At 42.5% G+C, this 24476-nt stretch overlaps 1 protein-coding gene and 1 non-coding gene across 4 annotated transcripts in view; both read right to left on the minus strand.

The window, feature by feature from the left end:
• Nucleotides 1-11364: 11364 nt before the first annotated feature.
• Nucleotides 11365-11520, minus strand: LOC118975500 (U1 spliceosomal RNA). Its single transcript, XR_005064080.1, has one exon. It is a non-coding gene; the product is annotated as a U1 spliceosomal RNA (small nuclear RNA).
• Nucleotides 11521-21084: 9564 nt separating this feature from the next.
• TNFAIP8 (TNF alpha induced protein 8) overlaps nt 21085-24476 on the minus strand; it is a 117077-nt gene continuing 113685 nt past the window's right edge. For all 3 annotated transcript variants that reach the window (XM_037029032.1, XM_037029023.1, XM_037029013.1), the window contains exon 2: nt 21085-22590. In XM_037029032.1, the coding sequence (XP_036884927.1) occupies nt 22025-22590 (566 nt within the window). In that variant the 3' untranslated portion in view covers nt 21085-22024. The remainder of the gene's footprint in view (nt 22591-24476) is intronic.

A 24476-nucleotide genomic window follows, 5' to 3' on the forward strand; every position in this document is an offset into this window, starting at 1 on the left:
ATGAAGTCTTACTTAAACCACAACTGAAAGTATAGATTTTATTCTACACTTTTTAACAGGAAGCCCTTGAATGTTAAGGGAGTGAAGTGATCTGACATAAAAAATCTGCCTATTCCTCTCTGTATATTTATAGGAAAGTAAATGAATAGAGAAAAACTCAGGAGAACACATCATCCTATAACTGGTTAGTTCACGCCATGAGTTGGGGACCATGGCAGTGATCAAGGTGATGCTTGCTTTATCGGATTTTTACATGAAAATGTACTTGTGTAATTATGCAAATGAACGACTGCTTAAAACAATTCAAACTCCATAAAATTACCTACATTTAGTGGCTACAAAGCAACTCAATTACAAGCAGATACACCATGCTAAAGAAATTTGTGTAGCTTCTGAAGTCTGAGTTAGGTCAAACCCGAGGTACTGGATGTGCATCTCCCTTAGAGACACCACAAGCAGTCACGCATATTGAGAAAATCGTCTTAGGGAGAAGTTGACCACATGGAGAAGAGGCACGTTAAGTAAAACTGCAATGTGAGGCTGAGAGCATCCAAAGCAGTAGTGTAGTAAGAACCAGGCTGGTTTCTTTCAGTGGGAAGCAACCAATTATCTTGTGCATTGTTTAAATGATGAAAACCATTTTCAGGACGTGATGAGCTTCTGCCATTTTTTTTGTCTTTCTTTTTAAAATGTACCCGATGGAATGTTCTTTCGGGATAAACCTGGCTTACCTTGTACACCTACTCCTTCAGCACAGCTGACTTTGAGCAGCTTGGGATCCGCCATCAAATTTCTTCTCATTTGCTTTTAATCTTCCAACTTCTTTTTCACAACTCCTTTTTCATCAGTTTATTTCCTACCACCTTACTTTTCCCCTCAAATCCCTTCATTCTGCTTGAAGACTTCAGATCCAGATGCATGGTCCATCCAACACCTTGCTTCCTAATAACTTAGTTCTCTCACTCCCTATGACCTTTTAAAAGCATTCAATCAACTGTTGGCATTATCTTCTACGGTCACACCCTGGACCTGTTCGTTACCAAAAGCTTTCCACTCCTGAAATCTCATATGTAAACATTTGACCTGTCCAGATCAAGTCCCGTCATTGCAGAATTCTCCCCTATGACCATGACCTTCAATGCATTGACCGCCATGGCTCTCTCAATATGCATAGCCTCTTTCTGTCCTCCTTTCCATCTTGCTTAGATTCCACGACACATCATTACGATCCACAGCCCTGCTTCTCCTTTCCTCCTCTCATAGACTCCCAGAAAACTTGGAGGTTTTCCAGTTTAAAATGTTTTTTAATTTCTATTATCCTTTCTTTCTTGATGCATGATTTATTTACAGGTAAATTTCGTAATACCAAACATGGGGGAATTTCCTAATAATCTGTTTGTTGTTCATTTTGAGCTTAATGATTTATAATCAGAGAACATACTTTGATTTCAATTATTTTAAAATATATTGAGATTGGCTTTATGAACCACCACATGGTCAATTTTAGGAAAGATTCCAGGTGTACTTAAAGGGAATGTGCATTTTAGGGCTCAGGGTTCTGTATATGGCCATTAAGTTAAATTTATAGATCATATTCTTCAAGTCTTTCACATCCTTACTGACATTTTGCCTGCTTGTTCCATCAGCTTCTAAGACAAATATGTACAAAATATTGTTGTCTGTAGGGAAAGGCCTAACTATTCAACACAGATAAATGAAGATACGGAATCAGAAAATGGCCTGGGACAATGGGTGCACAATGAGTGTGCCGATGAGGTCTTATTGAGTTGTACACTTGAAACCTGTATGGTTTTGTGAACCAATGTCACCCTAATAAGTTCAATTTAAAAAATGAAAAGAAAATGCCAAAAAGTTCTAGAAAGTCATACACATTAGTTTTACATGAAAGCGACACCTCGCCCTGGCTGGGCACTCAGTTGGCTGGAGCGTGGCCCTGATGCGCCGCTGCTGTGGGTTCGGTGCCTGGTCGGGTTGGACAGACGTGAGCTTCACTGTTCAGAGAGTTCCTAGTGTGAATGCACTACGCGTTTAAGCACTTACCATCTACTGCTGAGTGTTAAAGAATCTCTTTAACACTGAATATGAGAGGCAGCTTAACAAGTATCTTAGGTGTCTATTGTTACACAGGAGTTACCACAAAACCTAGACAGTTTAAAATCAGAAACATTTATTTATCTCAGTTCCTGTGGGTTGGAAATATGGGCAGGATTTACCTGGGCTCCTAAAGCTCAGTGTCTGTCAGAGTGTCTCTTGCGAGGCAGTACTAAAGGTGCCATTGTGGCTGCAGTCATCTCAAGGTTCGTCTGTGCCACTGGATGACCTCCGGTCTCAGCTGGCTGTTGACTGGACACATCAGTTCCTTGCCACGCGGACCTCTCCATAAAGCTACTAACAATGGGCGAATGAGGGAGCAGAAGTAAGCACCCGAGACAGAAGCCATGTTATATAGAGATGTGTGTGTGTGCGTATGTATATACATATACGTGTTTAAGAGAAGTTTTAGGTTTACAACAAAATTAAGCAGAAAACAGAGTTCTCATATTCACCCTGCCCACACACACAAACAACCCCCCACACTGTTAACATCCCCCACCAGTGTGGTATATTTGTCACAACTGATAAACCTACATTAACTCACCATTACCACTCAAGTGCATAGTTTATATTGGGTTTCACTGTTGGGTATGTTTTATGGGTTTTGACAATTGTATAATGACATCCATCCACTATCACAGTGCAATACAGAATAGTTTCACTGCCTTAAACATCCTCTGTGGTCCGTGCAGTCATCCCTCCCTCTCCCTAACCCCTAGAAACCAGAGATCCTTTTACTGTCTCCATAGTTTCATCATTACCAGCATGTTATATAGTAGGAATCATACAATAGGTAAACTTTACAAATTGGCTTCCCAGTTAGTACTCCACGTCTTTTCATGGCTTGATAACTCACTTCTTTTTAGTCTTAAATAATATTCCATTGTGTGGATATACCAGAGTTTACTTATCCATTCACCTACTGAAGGACGTCTTGTCTGCTTCCACGTTTTTGGAAAGCCGTAGTCCTTTTGCAGTGTAATCTTGGAAGTAACATCCCATGAACTTGTGCGACATTCAATGCATTGGAAGAGAGTCAGTAAGTCCACCTTAAAGAGCAGGGATTACATAGGGGCACGAATACCCCCTTGATTCCCTTGGAATACCGTCGTAGAAGCCCATTTTAGAAGCTGCCTAGCCCACCAGGGAAGGCGAGTGTTTACAGCTCCCTTGGCCAGGCCCCAGCAGCCAGGCCAGTTAAAGAGCCTTTAGAGGGTCTGTGCCTGAAAAGTACCTACTCTTCTTCTGATGTAGCGTAATTAGCCAAAGTTCTAAAAACTATGGAACAACGCAATGGGTGCACTTGGTCGTAATGAGGACAGTCCTACGTCAATGCACAGCACTTTAAAAATGTGTTGCCAACTCATTTTTTTATAGAAAAACAGAATCTATTTCTAGCACATTTTCTTGGACAGCTGCCCGTCCCATTTAGGCTTTCATAAAAGGGACCTCCCAATTAAACTGTGTAGTTTGTTCCACTCTTCTCTGTGCTGCAGAGTAGTGTATATAGTAAAGGGTAAAATATCCAATAAATAAAATAATGTCAGTGTTGTTACATACTATATTACATATAATAAAATATAACATTCATATCCCGAATTTTTTATTTTTGTAGATAAAACTCCCATTATTCACCCTCAGCTGGAATGCAATGGTGAAAACACAGTGCCTTCTTTCCTCCTCAGATTATAAAATCCTCATAACCAGCCCAACATTTGGTGGGAAAAGTGTTTGTCAAACCATCTCTTTGTAGAAACGGTGGATCCATATGCTTATTTACAACTTTCTATAGGTGAACTCATTAATCCTCTGAAAGATGTGTGCAAATGCTGCATAGATCCTCTGTCTTTGCCTCACCGGATTGCTATGTCCAGTCTAAATATGTTCTCATGGTGGACGACTTGGTGATTCTGCCTTAGGCACACACAAACTTGAAGTTGTAGCATGGTTAGAAAACAGTGACACCATTACACCACAAGAGGGAGTAGAGAACCACACAAGCGCTTCAATGTTCTTAAAACTTCGCTATTTTTTAAATATATTTTATTGATTATGCTATTACAGTTGTCCTATTTCCCCCTTTACTCCCCTCTATCCTGCACACCCTCTCCCACCCACATTCCCCCCATTTAGTTCATGTCCATGGGTCACACTTAAAAGTTCTTTAGCTTCTACATTTCCCATGTTATTCTTGCCCTCCCCCTATTTCCTACCTACCATCTATGTTACTTATTCTCTATCCCTTTTCCCCCTCTCTCCTCCTCCCACCCCCTTTTGCTAACCCTCCATGTAATCTCCATTTCTGTGGTTCTGTTCCTGTTCTAGTTGTTTCCTTAGTTTGTTTTTATTTTTGGTGTGTTTTTTTATTTCTTTTTATTTAATTCTTGTTCAACACCAATCCAAAAGAACCTATGCACCCCGATGTTCATAGCAGCACAATTTACATAGCCAAGAGTTGGAAGCAACCTAGATGCCCATCAGTAAATGACTGGATCAAAAACCTATGGTACATTTACACAATGGAATTCTATGCTGCAGAAAGGAAGAAGGAGCTCCTACCCTTTGCAACATCATGGATGGAACTGGAAAGCATTATGCTGAGTGAAATAAGCCAGGCGGTGAAAGACAAATACCATATGATCTCACCGTTAACAGGAATCTAAACAACAAAACAAACAAGCAAGCAAAATATAACCAATGACACTCAAATACAGAACAGGCTGGCAGGGTCCAGAGGGGAGAGGGGAGAGAATCATCAGGGAAAAGGTGGTGGACTCACATGAACAAGCAGAAAGGACACATGGACAATAACTAAGGTGGGGGGCAGAAATGGGAGGGAGGTGGGGAGCACTGTGGGGGGCAGGGAATATAAAACTTTGCTATTTTGGAGAAAAGAGAACTTTTAGTGTTTCTATCTTCCCTGATGCTTCCCCACTTTGAATAACCCGGAGACTTTTTTCTGGCTAAAGTCAGCACCAATATCTGCATAACTCTATGAAGACGAGGAAAATGTATCTGGGAGCAGATTATTTCTCCTGCCGCTGTCTCAGACGTACTTCTACAAGAGCTATGCCCCAATACTGATTCACATGGGAGTGGGCTCCTGTCTCATTGCTGAAGATGTCCCCCTCCCCCAGGGCCTGTCACCAATCTCTGATTTGCCACCGGGCTCAAGTACAGTGGACCCTTGAGCAACAAGACCTGCACTGTACAGGTCCACCTATATGTGGATTTTTTGTTTAAATAAATGGCTTAGATGTATCTTCTCCTCCTTATGAGTTTCTTTAGCTTACTTTATTATAAGAATACAGTGCATAATACCTATAATATACAAAATGGGTTAATCAACTGTTTACGTTACAGTGAGGCTTCCAGTCAATCACAGGCTATTTAGTATTTACGGTTTGGGGGAGTCAAAAGTTATCCATAAATTTTGACTGCACAGGGGTTGGCACCACTAACCCCAGCGTGGTTCAAGGGTCAACAGTATATGGTTTATGAGAATACTTCCTGTGTTCGGCCATTCAAGTACTTCTTGAATTAATTCATCATGGTACTAAAGCAGTGAGTAGTTTTCAAAGGCTGAGAGTAAGCACTCAGTAAGCAGAGAAAGGTCAGATTTAGAGCCTGGGGAAAAACATACCTTGCTTGGAATGACATAAAGAGAAATCCCCAGTTATAATCCACAATCAACCCCTGAGCCCTGTGTGTTGTGGGAAGTTCTAAAACTCTAAGTCCCTGCCCTGACTGGTGTGGCTCAGTGGATTGAGTGTCGGCTTGAGAACTGAAAGGTCACTGGTTCCATTCCCAGTCAGAGCACATGCCTGAGTTGTGGGCCCCATCCCCAGTAGGGGGAGCCTGTGAGGGGCAACCATTTGGTATTTCTCTCCCTCTCATTCTCCCTCCCTTCACCTCTTTCTAAAAATAAAACAAATAAAATCTTTTAAAGATATACAAAAAACATAAAGGTCTAAGTCCCATTGGTAGTGGCACTTTATACCTAATTACCATAAGGATGATTTCGGATTCTATTTTTTCATTGTTAGCACAGCCAGGAAAAAAAGAATGATGAACAGAGCTGAGCAGGGCAGTTTCCCTCAGCAGTGTGTCAGATGCTACAGGCAGAACGTCAGGCGAAAAATACGGGTGGAGTAAATACAGTGGGAGATCATTTAGGACAGTGACACCAGAACTATGATTCCTTGAGTCCTGGCTGGTGCTTAGTAAGACACATGAACTCAACAGAACGGGTTTCAAAACTATGATAGGAGAAAACTCAATAACAAATTACCAAATGTCTGCAACAAGAGTTTATTCTTTTACTAGATTTCTATAACTCGTCTCCCAAGAGTTCCAAGTGTTATAATGAATGGAATGCAAACGTCTTTTGAGTGCTGTCAGAGGCAAAGCCTGGTCTAGCCTTGGTTGCCATAGAAATGATTGGAGACGGAAAAAAAACAACCAAAATGCCTGAACAACGGGGGGCGACTCCAGATGATTGGAGAAAGAGCAGTGGCTCAATCCTGCGGCGTGAAAACATTCAGCGGGCTGAAGGCATGAGCATGAGGATAAGGTCCTGTAGCCCACTGATCTGGAAAAGCTTGGGGAAGCTTACTGCAACCTGGGAGACACATCACATCTTGAAACTTAAAACCTTCCAAGAGTTAGATCCAGAATTTCTCCCGATACCATTCCCCAAACTCCTGTCCCTAACAACCTCCTACTATTAACGCTGGTCCCTGTTATATACAATGCTCATTTATTATAGAGAAATATATGCCTCTAATATACCACAGACTTGTCTTCCTGCCATTGTATCAGCATTTCTTCCCAGCTGTATGTCTGCTTGAGTTCATATGATTTTACAATCAAACCCCAAGGTATCGGGAACTTGTCAGAAGCAGGCCAGCCTTGTACCCAGGCTGAGAAGTCACTACATCGAGACCTAGCTCAGAAGTAACAGCAAAGAAGCATGGAGTCCATGGCTTGTCATTATCCATGTCTGCAGTCAGGGGACTATGAAGCTTGGATTGTGGGGACTTGGGTCCCATGCCCCCTTCTGAGCTGGGTGTGAAAATAGGTCCACCTGCACTGGGAGCACTACAGATTAGATTCCCAGTGGACACTGGAAGCTATTAGAAATAGAGTAAGTGGATTCTGGGCAGCAGGAGGCAACACGTGTCCACCTCAAGCCCTTGCAGCCCTTCCTTCTCCATAGTCTCTTATTGCAACGTCATTTGGCTTCCCCTTGGATGTCTGAATATGGTGCAGAAAAAGCCCTATGTGCCGGGCATTGTGTTGGCCCTAACTATCAGCAACCACACATTGGCCATTGCTGTATGACAAGGACCATTAATCCTTGTTTGCTTAGTACAATTTCATATCACTTAACCACGGGGACGTGATCTGAGAAGTGAATCATCAGGTGGTGTAGTCACTGTGCTGACACCAGGGAGGGCACTTACACAAACCACTCACACCTGGGCCCCATGGTCGAGCCCGTTGCTCCTGGGCTACAGGCCTGTGCAGCACGTACTGTACTGAATGTTGTAGGCAATTAGACCACAATGGTTAGTATTTATGTATCTAAACATAGAAAAGGTATAGCATAAAAGATTTAAAAACTGGTACTAACCGGGGACAGAGTGTGCAGGTCTGGGAGTTGTTCTGGGTGAACCAGCGAGTGGTGAGTGAACGCAGAGGCCCAGGACATCACTGTGCACCACTGCAGACGTCACAAACACTGTCCGTTTGGGCCACACTAAGTTTACTTAAGCATTTCTTTCTTTCTTCAATAATAAATTAACCTTAGCTTACAGTTTTAATTTTTTAAACTTTTAGACTATTTTTAAATAAAAGAAAAATACATTGTATAGCTATGCAAAAGTATTTTCTTTCTTTACAGACTTATAAGCCTCTTTCTATTAAATATATATATTTTTTTACTTTTTAGGTTTTGTAAAAACTCAGACACAGCACACACACATGAGGCTAAGCCTGCACAGGGCCAAGAGCATCGACATCACAGCCTTCCAGTCCCACATCTTGTCCCAGGGAAAGCCTCCAGAGGCAGACATGCGTGGAGCTGTCATGTCCTGTGGTCACGATGATGACACTAACATTAGCATACGACGCACCATGGACGGTCTTCTCCAGGCATTATGGCAGCTATGGTAGCACTGGGCGGTAGTTCTTTAGCTCCATTATAACCGTATGGGGCCATCACCAGATGTACGGTCCATTCTTTAGCAAAACATTATGTGACACATGACTGTGCTGTTTCAGTCTCTGCTCATATCTTCCATTAACTCCTCTTGTCACCAAGTCACACACACACACACACACATACACGCATACCTCACAGGGAGAGAGGCCAAGGGAATGACAATATCTGACAGCAACAACGAGGACCTCAGCTAATAACCATCATGGTGACAGGGGAAAGTTCAAGGGTGCTCAGGGTGGTGGAGGGTGTTCATTACCACTTTTAAATCCATTTCAGATTAAGGCATTTTATCAATACAAAATTGACATAAAATAAATCATTTTTCAAGTAAACCTCTCTATTTCTCTCTTTGAGCCTTGTATTTATAAATAAATAAATAAAATTAAGGAAGGAAGTAGACATTTTTTATCCACATTTGGCTCCCATAATAATCACATGTAATCAAATCACTTATTGAATGGTTCATTAGCAAGGTGTGATTATCCTTCCACAGTAAGACAGCTTCTTCAAATTTTCAGAGCAAGAAGCATATATGATGAGAACACGACAATTTATTCCAAGAGACATCCTTTTTCCTCAGAGTGATTCAGTTCTGCCCCACAGCCTGTAACTCGTCCCTGGAAAATCCCACCATCAACCTCCTGGGTGATCCTGGGAGTATTGACTTGTGGGAGCTAGGTCTTCTGATTCTGTCAGACCTACAGCAGACAAATGTGGGTTCAGCAGCTGGAGGGTAAAGGACTCCCACCTTTCTAGGCTCTGGAGTGCACAGGCCTAGGGTGGGGGGCAGTGTTGGGGCCTGGCAGGGCAGGCTCTGGGGTCGGGGAGTCTTGGCTACCATCCCAGCCTCCGCTCACAGCCGGGTGTCCGTCAACAGTCCATTATTTCTGAGCGTGAGTTTCCTCATCTGTAAAATGGTAATAAGAACTCTTACCTTCTAGAGCTATGACAAAGACATGATGGACCACAAAGAGAGTTTAGCACAGTGCCAGGCACACAGTACTGAATGAACACTGGTTTGAATGACATTTTTTGATTCGTGTTGTACTGTTTTTTAAAATTTTGGGTTATTTTTAAGTGCTCAAGAGGTAAAGCTTGGCCCGAACTTTTACTTCCATCAGGAGAAGGACTGTTATTGACAACTTAAACAGCCTTACACTGAGAAAGGAAAACACAGTTGGATAACTTGGTCCCTCACTGGGAATATGAAAACACCAGTGCTTAGATTTATTTCCCTTTACCTACCAACTTGGAAGCACAAGCAAACAAATCGTAGGCATATGGAATGTTTAATAACAATGTTTTTTCTAGAGTTTGTGCTTCTCTTCAAAATTATTTTCACTCCTAATTCTGGTCCAAGGAAAAATTCAGAGCATTATTAATAGTATTCTTTGTTTCCTTTTTCTTTTATTTTTCTTCAATTACAGTAGTCGCCACTACCCCTCCCTTACTCTCCCTTGCCCTACCCACCCCCACCTCCCACATCCAATCCTATACCTCCATTGTCTTTGTCCGTGGGTCCTTTATACATGTTCCTTAATGACCCTTCCCCTTCCTTCCCTGCTACACCCCCTCCCCTCTGGTCACTGTCAGTTTGTTCTTTATTTCCATGTCTCTGGTTCTATTTTGCTCACTTGTTTGTTTTGTTGACTAGGTTCCACTCATAGGTGAGACCATATGTCTTACACTGCCTGTCTTACTTGACTTAGCATCTCAGATACCATCCTGAACTGCTTGCAGGCCTCTTGAGGCTCACAGGTGGAGCTGCTTATGGTCTGGAGTCAGGGTGGAACACACCTTCAGTTCCTGGAACAATAGCTTTTACCTGCATTGATTACTAAGCTTATTAGCTATTACCTAAACTAAAATATTCCAACTCTTCGGATCATATAAATCTTTTGCAGTATTAGTAGTATTCCATAATAGCTTCTATTTATGGAGGACATACTAGATATACTGTTCTGAGTATTTTATGTGCCTTTAATGATTATTTGAGATCAGCACCCCAGATATGTCCATTTTACAGCTGAGGAAATTGAGGCTCAATGAAATGCCATCACTTTCCGAAGGTTCAACTACAAAGCTTGTGTTTTTTTTTAACCCAAGGACACTTAGCAACCTTCCAAAATAGTTTAAGTAAATGACCACAAATGCTTCAAAATAGTAAACCTGAATTTGAACCAGTACATCCTCATGATGTTTCAGGACAGACTCCTGAGTTCTAGCTGGTTTGTCTTCACTGACCAGGCCAAGTGCCCACAAGTTTGTTCCTTGGCAAAATTTCCTGGGACTAGAGGTTTCTTAGGTTCCCTCTCCCTTCTGTAAAAGAGCAAGGACTTTCCACAGGGAATGCAAAACTCATCTAGCAATCCTCTTGATTCAGTCAGAATGCTCTCTGTTATAAGAAAAGAAACTTGATTTATAATGGCTTAGAGAAAAACCCCCCGAAATGTATTGACTCTTGAAACTGAAGAAGTCCAGGGGAAGGCTGACTGCAGGTGTGGCTGAGGTACCGCCACATGTTATAGCACAGGCCTCACTTTCTCTCCTTCTCCTAACACTGCTTTCCAGGCTTGGTTCTTCCTCGGCCTGGCTCTCTCCTCATGGAAGCACATTGGCTGCCAGAGGCTCTAGACTCAGAGCCTCATAGTTTCTACTCCAGGGGGAAGAGAGAATGGTTCTTCACCAGTTTCTCAGCACAAGCCAGAAGATGATCTATAGTTGAGCCTGATTTCATGGCTGCATTGCATGAGTCAGTCCTGACTCAAAGAGGATGAAAATGCTCTAATTGGCCAGATCTAGGTCATATGCCTGTCATCAGAGGTGATGTCAGCATCTGGATAGAGACTTGGGGACAGGTGCTACCCTAAAGAGAAACCAGAATGTTGTTAACAACAGAAAGAGAATAGATGGCCTAGCTGCAAATGTAAATGACCAAAGCATAAATAATTACAGGTCCTATGGCCCTAGGAGCCTAGGTGCTCAACTATACATACATACTCTTTTTTTTTTTTAGGAAAAACCGGGGGAGAGTGCCAGTGCAGTCCCCCACTACCACGAATGATGCAGTTGGGCTTCCTGCCCTTGGGAGATTGCAGAGGTCAGCACACTCAGGGAGCAGTGCAGGGCCTGGAAAAGCCACCTTCGTGATCATGACAGCTCCCCTGCCGGGTAAGGAACGACTACCAGATTCTTAACTAAACCCCAGGCACATGTAATCACAATTAGACGTAACATTAGAAATCAAGACAGCTCCTAAAATCCAGGCCAGACAACTTCTCCCAACATATGGGCAGTAGGTTCTGGCAAAGCATAGATTCAATCGGTTAGTACAAAGCACCTTTCGGTCAACAATTAAGTTATGCCAGAGTCAATACCTATAAATTCGGGGCAACATAAGGGTCGATCATCTCTCTTCTTCCACATTCACTTTGTCATGACTTGGGCATTCCGGGATTTAAAACAAAGGAGCCATAGCTGAGAGCAAAGGAGCCAGAGGCAAGCAGGTTCAGAAGCTTTCAGTTCATCCTAAAGAGCTAACGGAGGAGAAAGGCTCTTCTCAGATGGTGTCCATATGGCTTACACACTGTGTACACAGAATTTACGGCAAACCCACAGCCAGAGACGAGGGCGATGTGGTAGGAACCAGCCAAACACCCTTCTTAGAGCTGGAATCCACAGAGAACATGATCTCAGCCAGGCAGTGGAGGAGGAGAGGGGTCACTGCTGGAGGGAGCCAGCAGACTGGAAAGTCGGAATTTGGGTTTAGTTGGATGAAACTGTTAGCAGAGGGGTCTGGTACCCTTGCTTGAATAGGTTTTCATGTTCCAAACGTAAAGGAAAACCACAGCACGATAGTTAGTGAATATTTTTAAAATGAAGACTAAGAATGAACTCTAAATCTGAACCTTCCTCAAATATAAACCGCTAATTTAATGCCCCAAGGATTAAGCAACTCTTTTCAATACACTCTGTGCATCGGATTCCTCTTTCACAAAACGGTCGGCATGACTGGCTAAAGTGTACTTCAAATAAAAATTTAACAACAAGCATTTTCTTAGAGAAAGGGAACTGCTAACTACTGGTGTAGCTCAGCCCAGAGACCTGGGCCTTCATTTACACTCGGCGTCCCCCATCACCTCCACATCCCAGCTGAACTTTCCAGGTGGTGGTGGTGGTGGTCGTGATGATGATGGCAGCTAACAGGAGTCAAGCACTTACATGTGAGGTGCTCTTCTTTAACCAAGTGCTTTACAGGGAATTATCTCCACTTTACAGATGAAGATGACACGAGTCAGAGAAAGCAAGTGACCCGCACAAGGTCACAACCAGTTTCTCTCATCCACATGTTTAACCCACTCATCTTATTTGTAGACAGGACAATAAAAAAACTCAGTTTTTTCATTTTCAGCAATCATTGTCATCTTTCTGAAGTGTTTGAGATAATTTTTGACAGCAACTTTCTTTGGCCCACCCCAGGACACTCCGCCCTTGAACATCTGGAACCAGGAAAGGAGAATATAAGGACTCACGTCAGTCACCTGCCCATTCTGGGAGTCATAGGCTGCTGCACAGAGGCGGGCTCTCAGCCTCAGTCCTGGGTTCGAGCCCCGACCCTGCCGCTCACCAGCGGAGACACTGGAAAAAATCCTTACCTTCTCAGTGCCAGTTTTCCGTCTGCAGAGAATGACATCACATCACGGACGTGAGTGAGAACGTACAATATAAACAGCTAACAGCTCTGTTAGCCCAAAGTCAGCGCTTCCTGAGGATACATAGCACGATGCTCGGAGTGGGAAAGTCTGAATCCCAAGACAATCAGTATAGATTATCTGCAGAGGACGCAGAAAATTCAGAAGAACGCAGAAAACGACTCAGTTCAGAGATAGCGATTCTGTCTCCAGGAACTAATCTTGACAGAAAGGACCCCGCATGTGTCACTTTCTCTTTCCCAGAACAAAGGACAATTTTATCGCCTGTGAAAACTCCCACTGGAGTTTCCTTTGGCCCACCCTCACTCGTAGACATATATCGTACACATGATTTTGAAATCAAAACAAGCAGCAGCACTGCGGCTGGCGAGGCAAGGTAGGGGAGGGGGCTCGGAGGAGCAGGTCAGGCACTTTGCCTCTACCGGCACCCAACAATCTCAGGAATGTCAGGATAGCGACTTCTATTCTGTGTGAGGAACTTCTGGGTGATAGAAACACTTTCCTCAGCCTTGACTGCTGTGGCTCAGTGGGTTGAGCGCCGTCTTGCAAACCACAAGGTCACAGGCTCGATTCCTGATCAGGCCCCATGCCTGGGTTGCAGGCCAGGCCCACAGCTGGGGCTGTATGAGAGGCAGCTGATCACCAATCGATGTTTCTCTCCGTCTCTTTCTCCCTCCATTTCTCTCTTTCTGAAAATAAATAAATAAATTTAAAAAAATGTATTTTCTTAACCCAAGTGCGGGGTGTGTTCACTTTGTGAGAAATTTCTGGAACTGAAACTTTATTATTTTCTGTCTGTATGTGGTACTTCAGTAAGTTTAGCGAGAGGACAGAGAGCAGGGTGGGGGAAGAACAAAAGGAAGAATGAAAGGAAATGAATGGAGAGAGGCAACTGATCGATGTTTTCTCACATTGATGTTTCTCTCCCTCTCTTTCTCCGCCTCTCTCTAGAATAAAGAAATAAAACCTTTTAAAAACTGCACACAGATATTTACAACAACTTAATTTTCAGTAGAAAAAAACCCTTCGGTGGATGAATGGGTGAACAAACTCTAGTACGTTCATATAACAGTGCTCAGCAATAAAAAGGGGTGAATTGCTGATACATGCAACAACCTGAAGAGACCTCAAGGGCATGATGCTTGGTGGGAAAAGTCCATTTCCAAAGGTTATGTACTTGGATTATATATAAATGGTGTCATTTCTACGACATTCTCCAAATGACGACACTGTAGAGATAGAGCACAGATGACAAGCTCCTAGGGAAGGGGAGGGATGGAGGGGGAGGCGGTGTGAGTGCAGAGGGAGGGGCAGGAGAGAGCTCTCCTGTGGGGATGGGGCAGTTCTGTATCTCGATTATGGTGATGGTTGCACGGATCCATACATGGAATAAAATAACCTAGAACCACATGTGCACGCCCACAAATGCGGGTTAGAAAAATGAACCCTATTTAGTGAAAATTAAAGAAGGTCTGTAGCCTAGTATCAACATATTAACCGTGGTTCCGGGTTTCGGTATTGCGCTACACCCACGTAACAGGTCACCACTGGAGACAGCTGAATGAAGGGTACAAGGCACTCATTGTGCTGTCTTTACAGCTGCTTCTGAGTCTGTAATTGTTTTTAAATGGAAGTTGTTTAAATAAAGAGAAGACTATTCAACCCCCTCCAGTGTCCGTTAGCTCCCCACACCTGTAGAGGTGTGTTCCCCCACGTTGTACCCCCCACCCCGGCAGGGCCGTTGCCCCAGTATTAGTGTCAAGCGCCGTTAGATGAAAACACATCCCTTACAGGCGAGGGCATCTACAGAAAACACTCGCAGATGGTGAGGGACAAGCAAGCCAAACTGTGCCGCTTCGGCTGGCTGGGTCACCTCTCTTGCTCCTTGGGCTTGTATGATATGCATAACGGGTTTCACATTTGGTAAAAGCCGAATCTTTATATATGTGTAGAAAAATTTCTTAAATATTATGAGAACTAAACAGAAGAATTCAGGGTAAGCTACTGAGGGAAAACAGCTGTATTGAAATCAGCCATGAAAAAAGATGGACAAACAGGCCGTCAAATTCCCAACTCCTGTTTTGCTGACAGCAGCCAGGAAGTCAGAGACCCTTACTTACCAGGAGGGAAGCTTTCCTTCTCCTTAAGCTACAAGGAGGGGGAGCCCATGTTCTGTCAGGGGGGTGCTTCTTTCCCAGCCTGGGAGAAAGAAGTGTGGCAAATGAGAGCAGACATCCTTCTTGGCCTGCTGATCGAAGCAAAACTGGTTCTGAACACAAGGCAGGCTTTTCCACAATCAGCCATGTTTAGAGTATTATCCTTGGTTGAAATTACCTGGTTCCTCAAGAGACAGGTAAAACAAACTCAAACTTCAAAAGCCCATCTTTTTGTAATCAGGAGAAACACAAAAATCCTCTCATAAGTTAGCAAGTATCAGGGAGTGTTGTGATTTGTCCAAAAAGAACTTTGGACCCCGACTCTCTAGATAGAACCCAATGAAAAGGAAAAGGCCCCTGCCCTGTCCAGAGCCACTGCAGATGAACACACTTAGGCTCTAAACCTCACGTCGGACTTTGTCCAGGCTGTATTTCTGACACTGACTTCCAGTCCTTTGCCAGCAAGAGGACATGCTGTTTGTTAACTTTTCTTTTCCAAGACTCAGGGAGCTCTGGGCAGCAATGAGCCAGTGACAAGTGAGCAGGCAGAACCACACCAGCCAGGGGCACAGCTGGCAAGACACACGGAAGGACGATCCTCACTGGACCAGTTCAACCATGTATTTCTGTGTCCTGGCCTGAGGCCTCAGGGGACACAGATACACCTCACTGAGGACGAGGGTATGAAGCCAGAGTTTACCCAGCTTCACTGGTTAGGCTACAATCTATTTCTGAAAAAGAAAAAAATTTAAAAATTATTCCCTACTCCTATCTCTCAAATATTCCCAAGAATTAAAATGTTAATTGTTAATTAAAACCTTCCTTCTTTGTTTTCCCTTAGAACCTTCACTCAGTACACTTGGTCATCTGTGTTCTGCTGTGGACTCATTTACAGTCAGTTTTATTTCCAATAATAAAAAGAAAGGCCTGTAAATGTTCTCCTTTTTCCTGTCCACCACAACCCATGCATGTACTTGCCATTGATTTTGAAAAGAAATCTGCCACTACTTTGAGCTCACTGCTTTTAAAGCATGAATTTAAATCTCAAAAAACGAAAGTTTGAAATCCAGAAAGCATATTCAAGGCTAACAAGGCCTTTCTTGGGATCACCCTCATCCTGGGAACCGCAGCTTAGTCCTAACTTACTCCTGGCCTTCTGGGTGCCCCTCCAAGTCAGCAAACTCCTCAAACACAAGAACTAGGTGCTACTCTGTAGTTCCAAGGCCCATAGTAGGGGCCCATAGTAGGTGTTCATTATAAACTGAAAGCAAAAAACAATTTTTTGAAAGGAGACTGGGATTTAATAAAATTCTCTTGGGCTGCGGAAGTCTGTCGCTTATTTTAGGCCCCAGGCTTATTTTCTCTGCTTAGGTAAACAATACCTCACACAGGAACAGTCTTCAGGAAGTTTCAAAGCCCTCCACGTTTTGTTTAATTTATCCATGAAATGAGAATATGAGGTAATTGATTTCATCCAGATTTTGGAGACAAGGTAAGAAGGCTCCCTGGCAGACACGGAGCTGGAAGCACTGGAAACTGCACCCGCACAGGTCCCTGTACCCTGTCGGGCTCCAACTGGCCGCCCTCCAGTGCGTCCCCAGGAGGAAGAGAGGGCAAACTCCTGACACGTAGTGTTTGAAAACACCGTGGAATGTTTCCACTTGTGGGCCTCACTGCAGAATCTCCAGTGACTATTTCAGCAAGCTAGAAATGTAACTCTTTGTTTATGAGAACACAATTTCCATACAATATGGTGGTGACTTTCAACCGGTGTGCTGCAACAATTTTGAAAACATGAAATACCTGAGTATTTAGCCAGAGGCACTGATCTCTTTTCCCTTCGATTTTTTTACCTGTCAAATAATAATTTAAAAAAAGGACAACAGCTAACACAACAATAGCCATCCAGTGTCAGATCAGAAAAAAAATTACGTATTTTTTGGTGTGCCACAGAATTTTAGTAATTAGTTTATGTGTCCTGTGAGATGAAAACCGCTGTGGTACGGAAACAGCAATAATGCTGGCACTTTTATCTAATTAACAGCAAGTCAGTCCTCTTTCAGAACATTCAGTGTAGTATGAACATGTATGATTTGCTTGGCAAATATTTGTCCTTTGGCGAAAACGAGATATCTTAGTAGCAAAAAACCTGACAGTCACTGAGGACGGGCGAGTAGTGGCCCCTGCCAGGCTGATGGAGTCCAGTACTAGGAAAATGGACCCGCAGCTCCACAAAACAGCAATCACCCCAGACGACGGTGACAGTCCGGGCACATATGCCCGGAGTTGTCACTTCCATGCCCTGTGTTTATACCTTATACTCAGCTCTTTTAAATGACTTAATTCGTCTCTAATGGAAAAACTTAAGTACAGAGAATAATATTGTCTTAGATCATTCTGCAAATCAAAACACACACTTTTTTTAAAAGCAAGTCTTCTTTCTTTCTGTTAAAAGCAAATCCCAAGTGCCTGATCAGCCATCTTATTTCCACGAGGCAGAAATACAGTGACACAGCTGTGAGTGGGGACGGAGGGAATTTCCTCAGCCACCCGTGAAGGAAGATGAGGGGCCTTACCCACTGGTTGGCTGGTCTTAGAAAGATCTAATGGAATTTGGTGGACAGACAGCACAATTCTCCATACTCAAAGAACATTTTCCGAAGCACAGATGTTTTTCTCCTAACCGTGGATGCTGGCTAACTAGTACATATCCTTTTACAGGGCCCGGCAGGCAGACTGTTTCTGGAGTGACTTGTCCCCTCTAACTCAGGACCAATGCTCATTACTAGATGGAAAACACATCTTTGGCTAGACAGACAGAAGTCTACATCACTGAAAAATGTTTCCATTTTGGGAAATTCCCCCCCAAAAAAGTGTCTCTCTGGCTCCTGGCCTACATAACTAACCACAAGAACACCTCAATAAAATGAGAAAATGGATTTTCAATAGTTTGCCACAGGGGTGATATGTGATTATAAGCTCCTAAAGATTTTTCTGTCCCATTTTAGAAATAAAAAGTTGACTCATTTTTCTGATTAGTGCCTTAGTGTTTTCATTAGGGGTTTTTTACACACACTTTATCTGAATTAGAGTAAGAAAATTATTTCAGAGCTAGGATAAAACTTTACCTGTCATATACAGTGCTGGATGTTACAATATGTTTTGAGCTTAACAAATTACACAGAAACTTTATGCTCAGGAATACAATATATCAAGCAAAGCAGTAATTTTTCAAACACTGCAAAGTTCAACTAATTCAGATAATGTGAGTTTGAAAACACAAAATTGGCTAAAATGTAAAAATATTATAAATCTTATTAACATGCCAATTAAGTTTGTTTTATTAAAATATTTTAATTTCCTAGCAATTAAATAGCTCTTAACTTTTTCATTACAACTATTTTATAATATGGACAGACACATTCATCTTGTATTTGTTATCTGTCAAGGTTGGTATGCTAAATACCAACTTAGCTTACCTGCCCTCATTAAGTATCTCAAGGATAAATTTAAATGTTCAGTAAAAACCCAGTTGACTTGAAAGGTAGATATAAAATTGTATTAATTCTTTGCAGGGGAAAAATCCATCACAAAGTTTAAGCTTTGTGTTTTTTTTAAGTATTTACATGGTGGGAGAAAAAAATACTTTCCAGAGAATTGTGAATGAGATACTGTTATACAAAACCAAAACAAGAGTACCATTTCTATGTTTTCAAAGTTCTTAACATTTGCATTTCTTAAAACTAAATTTCAGTTGTATAGGAAAGTTCTAATAATCCGAAAATCACAAGGCTATGGTTAAGCTTACTTGTTCAGCTATTTCCAGCCTCTAACTCTGGAAAATAATGTTGAAGTTGCAAGTTGGCACCATCCGTTTCCCTGAGGACACAGTGGGGAGCTGCTGCTTCTGTCCTGGTTGTGTGCACAAGGGCACCTGGGTGTCCACTGAAAGGCCACCTGGGCATTGGGGTGCACTGTGCCTCATGGGTCAATGTCCAAAGTCATTGTTAATTGTGAGCACCCTAAATTTAAGTTCCAGGGGGGACAGGAATTTGAGCCACGAGATGCCCCCAAATGAGAAGCCATGTCGAAAATTTCATATAACATCTTTGAATAAATTATACCCAGATCTCAGAGAATACCGACATCTGTAGAATTTAAATATCATCTAACATGTCAAAATGTGAAAACCACTTCAGAAGCACACTGCCTACTCTTGTCAGAACCAAAGATATTCCTAAAATTGCCTTTATCCACATTATCTTTAAGTGGAAACATAGTTTTAGTGATATTGTGGTTCTGATACCTGATAGCTATGCGTCCTCAGGCGAATTCCTTAACTTTTCTTGCCGTAGTGTCCTCATCTGTAAAGTGCCCAAGGCTGTGGCAGGGACGAAGTGGGTTAATGTGCCTGGCAGGGGATAACCACTGGGTCAGTGGTTAATACTGGTATTATCACTCATCTATTAGAGTTATTCATAATCTTTGCAGAGAAGCCATCAGCACAAAATTTAAAAAATCACTTTATAACAGAATTCATGTTTTTTTCCAAAATGAAAAAGACTTAATCTTTTAAACAAATGTTCATCAGATGCCAAATTGACTATCACTTGGCTCCGAATGGTCTATCCTAAGCACATTTGGATTCTTTCCAGTTTAACTAGCCCCCACCCTCCCACCTCCGCACCTCCCCAGCCCTGCAACTAAACCTTTGCACAAAGATGAACTGAACAAGCCTTTGTAATGGATCCACCTGAGGCATGCCTCCTGGGCACAGGATTGGTAAGGAGAGGAGTTCCTTCCGGAAGATGATGTTGAGAGATAACAGCGAACAGGTTTCCTTCTTCAGGATACTCCTCACTGCCGTTCTTCAGTGTGAGGACAAAGGTAGGTCTTCCCCTCCCCCATGTATATTTGAGTGGCAGCTTGCAGGCAAACCTCTATGTTCCAATGTGCCCAGACTGATCTAAATTTATCCCTAGGTCCTCTCCCTGGTGGCCCTGTCCATAGCTAGAGATGAGCAAGAAGCCCCCATCCACTGCTGGGGCACTCCGTTTTCCATACCTGTGCTGAGGGAGAGACCAGAATGCACCAAATCAGCAGCCTCCACAGATGACACTCAGCTTTCTCATGTGAGGAGAGCAGAGCTGGTCAAGGAAGCCTGCTGAATTAAATCTGTAAGCTACTCTGCAGGATATGAAACTAGAGGGGTCATTTCTGCACTCGCTATGCTATTTATATAGCATAGAGTGGTCACCTACCAGCTCTGGGTAGTCAGAATAGTAATTTAAGTTCAAACCTTTATGTCAGGATTTAGTGTCAAACATGGAGACACTCTTTTGCCCCCGCTGCTTATCTTAGACAAGCGCATGAGGGCCCCAGAGAAACTGAGCGCCTCCTCTAGGCTGCAGTGGGTACAGCAGATCATAGCTTCTGGAATTTGTAGTTTGGAAGCCCTTCCTGGAGAACTATTATTTGAACATCAACATTCTGGAAGGCAGACAAATTCAGCAAGAGGACACTAAATCACAAGCGTGGTGACAATACAGATATTCAGTGCTGGTGGTTGAGTCTGTCATTTCCTAAGCACCATTGGCCATCAGGTTTCTTTCCTTTTCTTTCTTTCTTTTTTTCTTTACAAAATAAGCAAATGTTAACTCAATTATACACACACATACAATTATATAGAAACAACACACAAACTGCTCGGAATGCAAATACTCTTTGGTTTACTCATCAAAATAACAAGTAAAAAATAACAAAAGCCTCATCAGTTAAATAAAAAAGTAACATTCTTTATTTACTTATCAAAACTTATTAAACATTGAAATGCATTTATTCTCATTCTTGTGTTCTGCAACAAAACCCTTTTTTCCCTTTTGTCCCTGATCCCCCTAAATTATTTTAGGTAGGAGATGGGGTCATATCTAAAATAAAGGTGGTTTTATTTTTCTTAATACCACTTACTTTTTATTGTCCTAATATCAAGAACCATCTAGATTTTTCTCTTTGTCTCTTACATTTGAAATGAGTAGTAAAAATAGAGATTCCATCAGAACATTTTCAGGATAACATGATACTGAAGCCCTCAACAAGCATTTCAAAGCAATGGTATGCACTACATTTGGGGGAATTACCACGTTTTGAGAAGTATCGCTGTTGGTACTAAAAGACAGGACTCAACTCCAGAGACATTATTCACAGCATCACATACAGTTGGTATCTACAATATCGACTTCAGAGAAGCAGTTTTCTATTTCTTTGAGGGTTCAGATTTGACTACCTTAATTCTTGAATGTCAATGACAAAAATCTTTAACAAAAAAACCTTTAACAAAAGGTAGACTTGAAAATGGTATTGTTTCAGAAGGAGAAATGACAGCAGAAGAGAGAGTTCTTGGCTTTTTAAAACAGGTACATATACATGGTAATGGATAAAGGTGATCCAACATGTGTAACTTTGTACATGTTAGAAATATCCAATGTGTCACTAACACTACAACAACTGCCCTGAAAAGGATGTCCCGGGGTTTGGAGCCATACACGTCTGTCTTTGTATAACTCTATCTTGGCATTATGCAGCCACACATCTGTCCCACGATCTGTTAACCCTCAGGAAGTAACCACAGTTCCTGGCAATAGGCATTTCTTCAAATAAAATGAGCCTCATAGAATGTCATTAATGTCTGACAGCTGAATTGGTCCAAGTCTTTCTGAAATATGTTTTCTCTTCAGAAAATGCTTCTTTTCCTTCATAAATCAACAGTGCTCCACCTTCAAACAAATCACGAGCAATCGCAATCTTAATTCACATGCTCATATGTTGTCTTCATCCAACATTTTGTTGACACCATCACAAAGTTTTTGTAAATGGGGCTTAAAATTCCCAAAGGGATTATACAAGGCAGCCAAGAAATCACAATCTGAAAAATGATCAAAGACATTATTAATCCGTCCGTGTGACTTGGCGGTGAGGTGGCGCTGGATGATCTGGTGGAGCATCTCTCTGCACTCGTTCAGCAGCCTGGACAGCACATTCCGGTCGAAGGTGAAATCCACCTGGTGGAAGCTGACCACGGTCATCGCAAGCTGGTGCACTTTCTTCTTAAATTTCTCCATCAGTGCTAGCTCGTCTTGATTAAACTGATTATTCCTGTACAGAATAGCCAGCTTGATGACTGTTTTGATGAGGTTTTTGATGATTTTCTCGGCCTCCTTCTTGTTCTGGGTGTACTCCCTGGTCACCCGGTAGAGCTCATCCAGCACTTCACTGCTCGTGTCATCGATTAAGGTGGTGGCGATAGATTTGGATACCATTTTACCCAAGATCTTCTTTTGTGCCTGAACGGCCAGATTTTTGGAATTAAAGACATCTGTGGCCACTAAAAACAAAAGGTGGGGAAATAAACGGTTAGTGTCAGTGACAGAGCAAATTAAAAAAAAAAACAGGTATAAAGGCGTATTTTCCTTCTAATTTTCCCACTATGCTTTGCTTCCTAACTATTGTCAATAGTTTCTGTTTGGAAAAGAGCTAAAAAAAATTTCCTACATCTCTTCCTGGGCATTAGGTTCTCGTTTGTGAATTTCACAGGTTGTTATGCACCATCTTTAAGGTCGTTGGCAATTCACGTATTTTATACTTTCTCCTATGTGGTCAATATTTTGTTTAGAAGTTAAAGGGTTCAATTTTCTTAAGAATAACACTTTCTACTTCCAGCCAAGATGGAGGCGTAGGTGGAAACACTGTGCCTGCTTGCACAACCAAATTTAAAGGCAACGAAGTTTTAGTAACAAAAACGCAACCAAAACACAGAAAATTGAACTGTATGGAAGTCTGACAACAACGAACCGTTCAGCCAAACTGGTAAGAGGGGCTGAGTCAGGGGCTGGCAGAGCAAGATAGGGCAGGAAATATCGGTGGGACCGACCCAGGAGCGCAGGCAGCAGTTGGCAGATTCCAGGTATGGGGTGGCAACAGGTGGACCCAGTGAGGGCGCAAGGTGACTGGTGGACCGAGGTCACACATTTGCGTGCAAATAAACCAGGCGAAGGAGCAGGCAGTGAGACAGACCAGGCAGGCTAGGGCCCCAGCGACCCTAGGGAATTAAAACCTAAAAGCACCAATTAGAAAAACTTTTGGGGTCAAGGTGCCAGGAGAAGCTCCCAGGCTCACAGAGAGTTTGTTGGAGAGACCCACAAGGTCCTAGAGGGTACACAGGCCCACACACCTGGGAGCCGACACCAGGGGGGCCCGGTTTGCTTGCGGGAAGCAGCAGAGGGGAACAAAATCCGAGAGAGAGAAGAACAAACACCATTCCCCCTCTCTGACCCCGCCCCCACATACAGCATCACAACCTAGAAACTGGGTTGTCCCAGCCTGGTGAACACCTAAGGCTCAGCCCCTCATATGTAACAGGCACCAACAGACCAAAACATTATGGCTCTAGAACAGCTCAAAGCCCCAGAGCCAATACTTGTAAGCGACCAAGAGATAGCCAACCTATCAGATGCACAGTTCAAAACACTGGTGATCAGAATGCTCTCAGAACTGATTATTTTAGTCACAAATTACTCTAATTTGTGAACAAATTAAGGCTAAACTAATTGAAATGAAGGGAAATGCACAGGAAACCAATAGTGATGGAAAGGAAACTGGGACTCAAATCAAGGGAGTGGACCAGAAGGAAGAAAAAATGACCAAACAGAAAAGAATGAAGAAACAAGAACTCAAAAAAAATGAGAAGAGGCTTAGGAACCTCCAGGACAGCTTTAAACGTTCTAACATCTGAATTATAGGGGTACCAGAGGGGAAGAGGAAGAGCAAGAAGTGGAAAACTTATCTGAATAAATAAGAAAGGAGAACTTCCCCAATCTGGCAAAGGAAATAGACTTCAAGGAAGTCCAGGAAGCAAAGAGAGTCCCAAAGAAGTTGGACCCAAAAGGAACACACCAAGGCACATCATAATTACATTAGCCAAGATTAAAGAGAATTGAAGGAGAGAATCCTAGAAGCAGCAAGAGATAAGGGGACAGTCACCTACAAAGGAGTTCCCATCAGACTATCAGCTGATTTCTCAAAAGAGACTTTACAGGCAAGAAGGGGCTGTAAAGAAATATTCCAAGTCACGAAATCCAAACACCTACATCCAAAATTGTTCTATCCAGCAAAGCTTTCATTTAGAATGGAAGGGCAGATAAAGTGCTTCTCAGATAAGGTCAAATTCAAGGAGTTCATCATCACCAAGCCCTTATTATATGAAATGTTAAA

The sequence above is a fragment of the Sturnira hondurensis genome, unplaced genomic scaffold (genome assembly GCF_014824575.4).
Source record: "Sturnira hondurensis isolate 20B ecotype Veracruz unplaced genomic scaffold, ASM1482457v3 Scaffold0001509, whole genome shotgun sequence".
Classification (NCBI taxonomy): Eukaryota; Metazoa; Chordata; class Mammalia; order Chiroptera; family Phyllostomidae; genus Sturnira; species Sturnira hondurensis.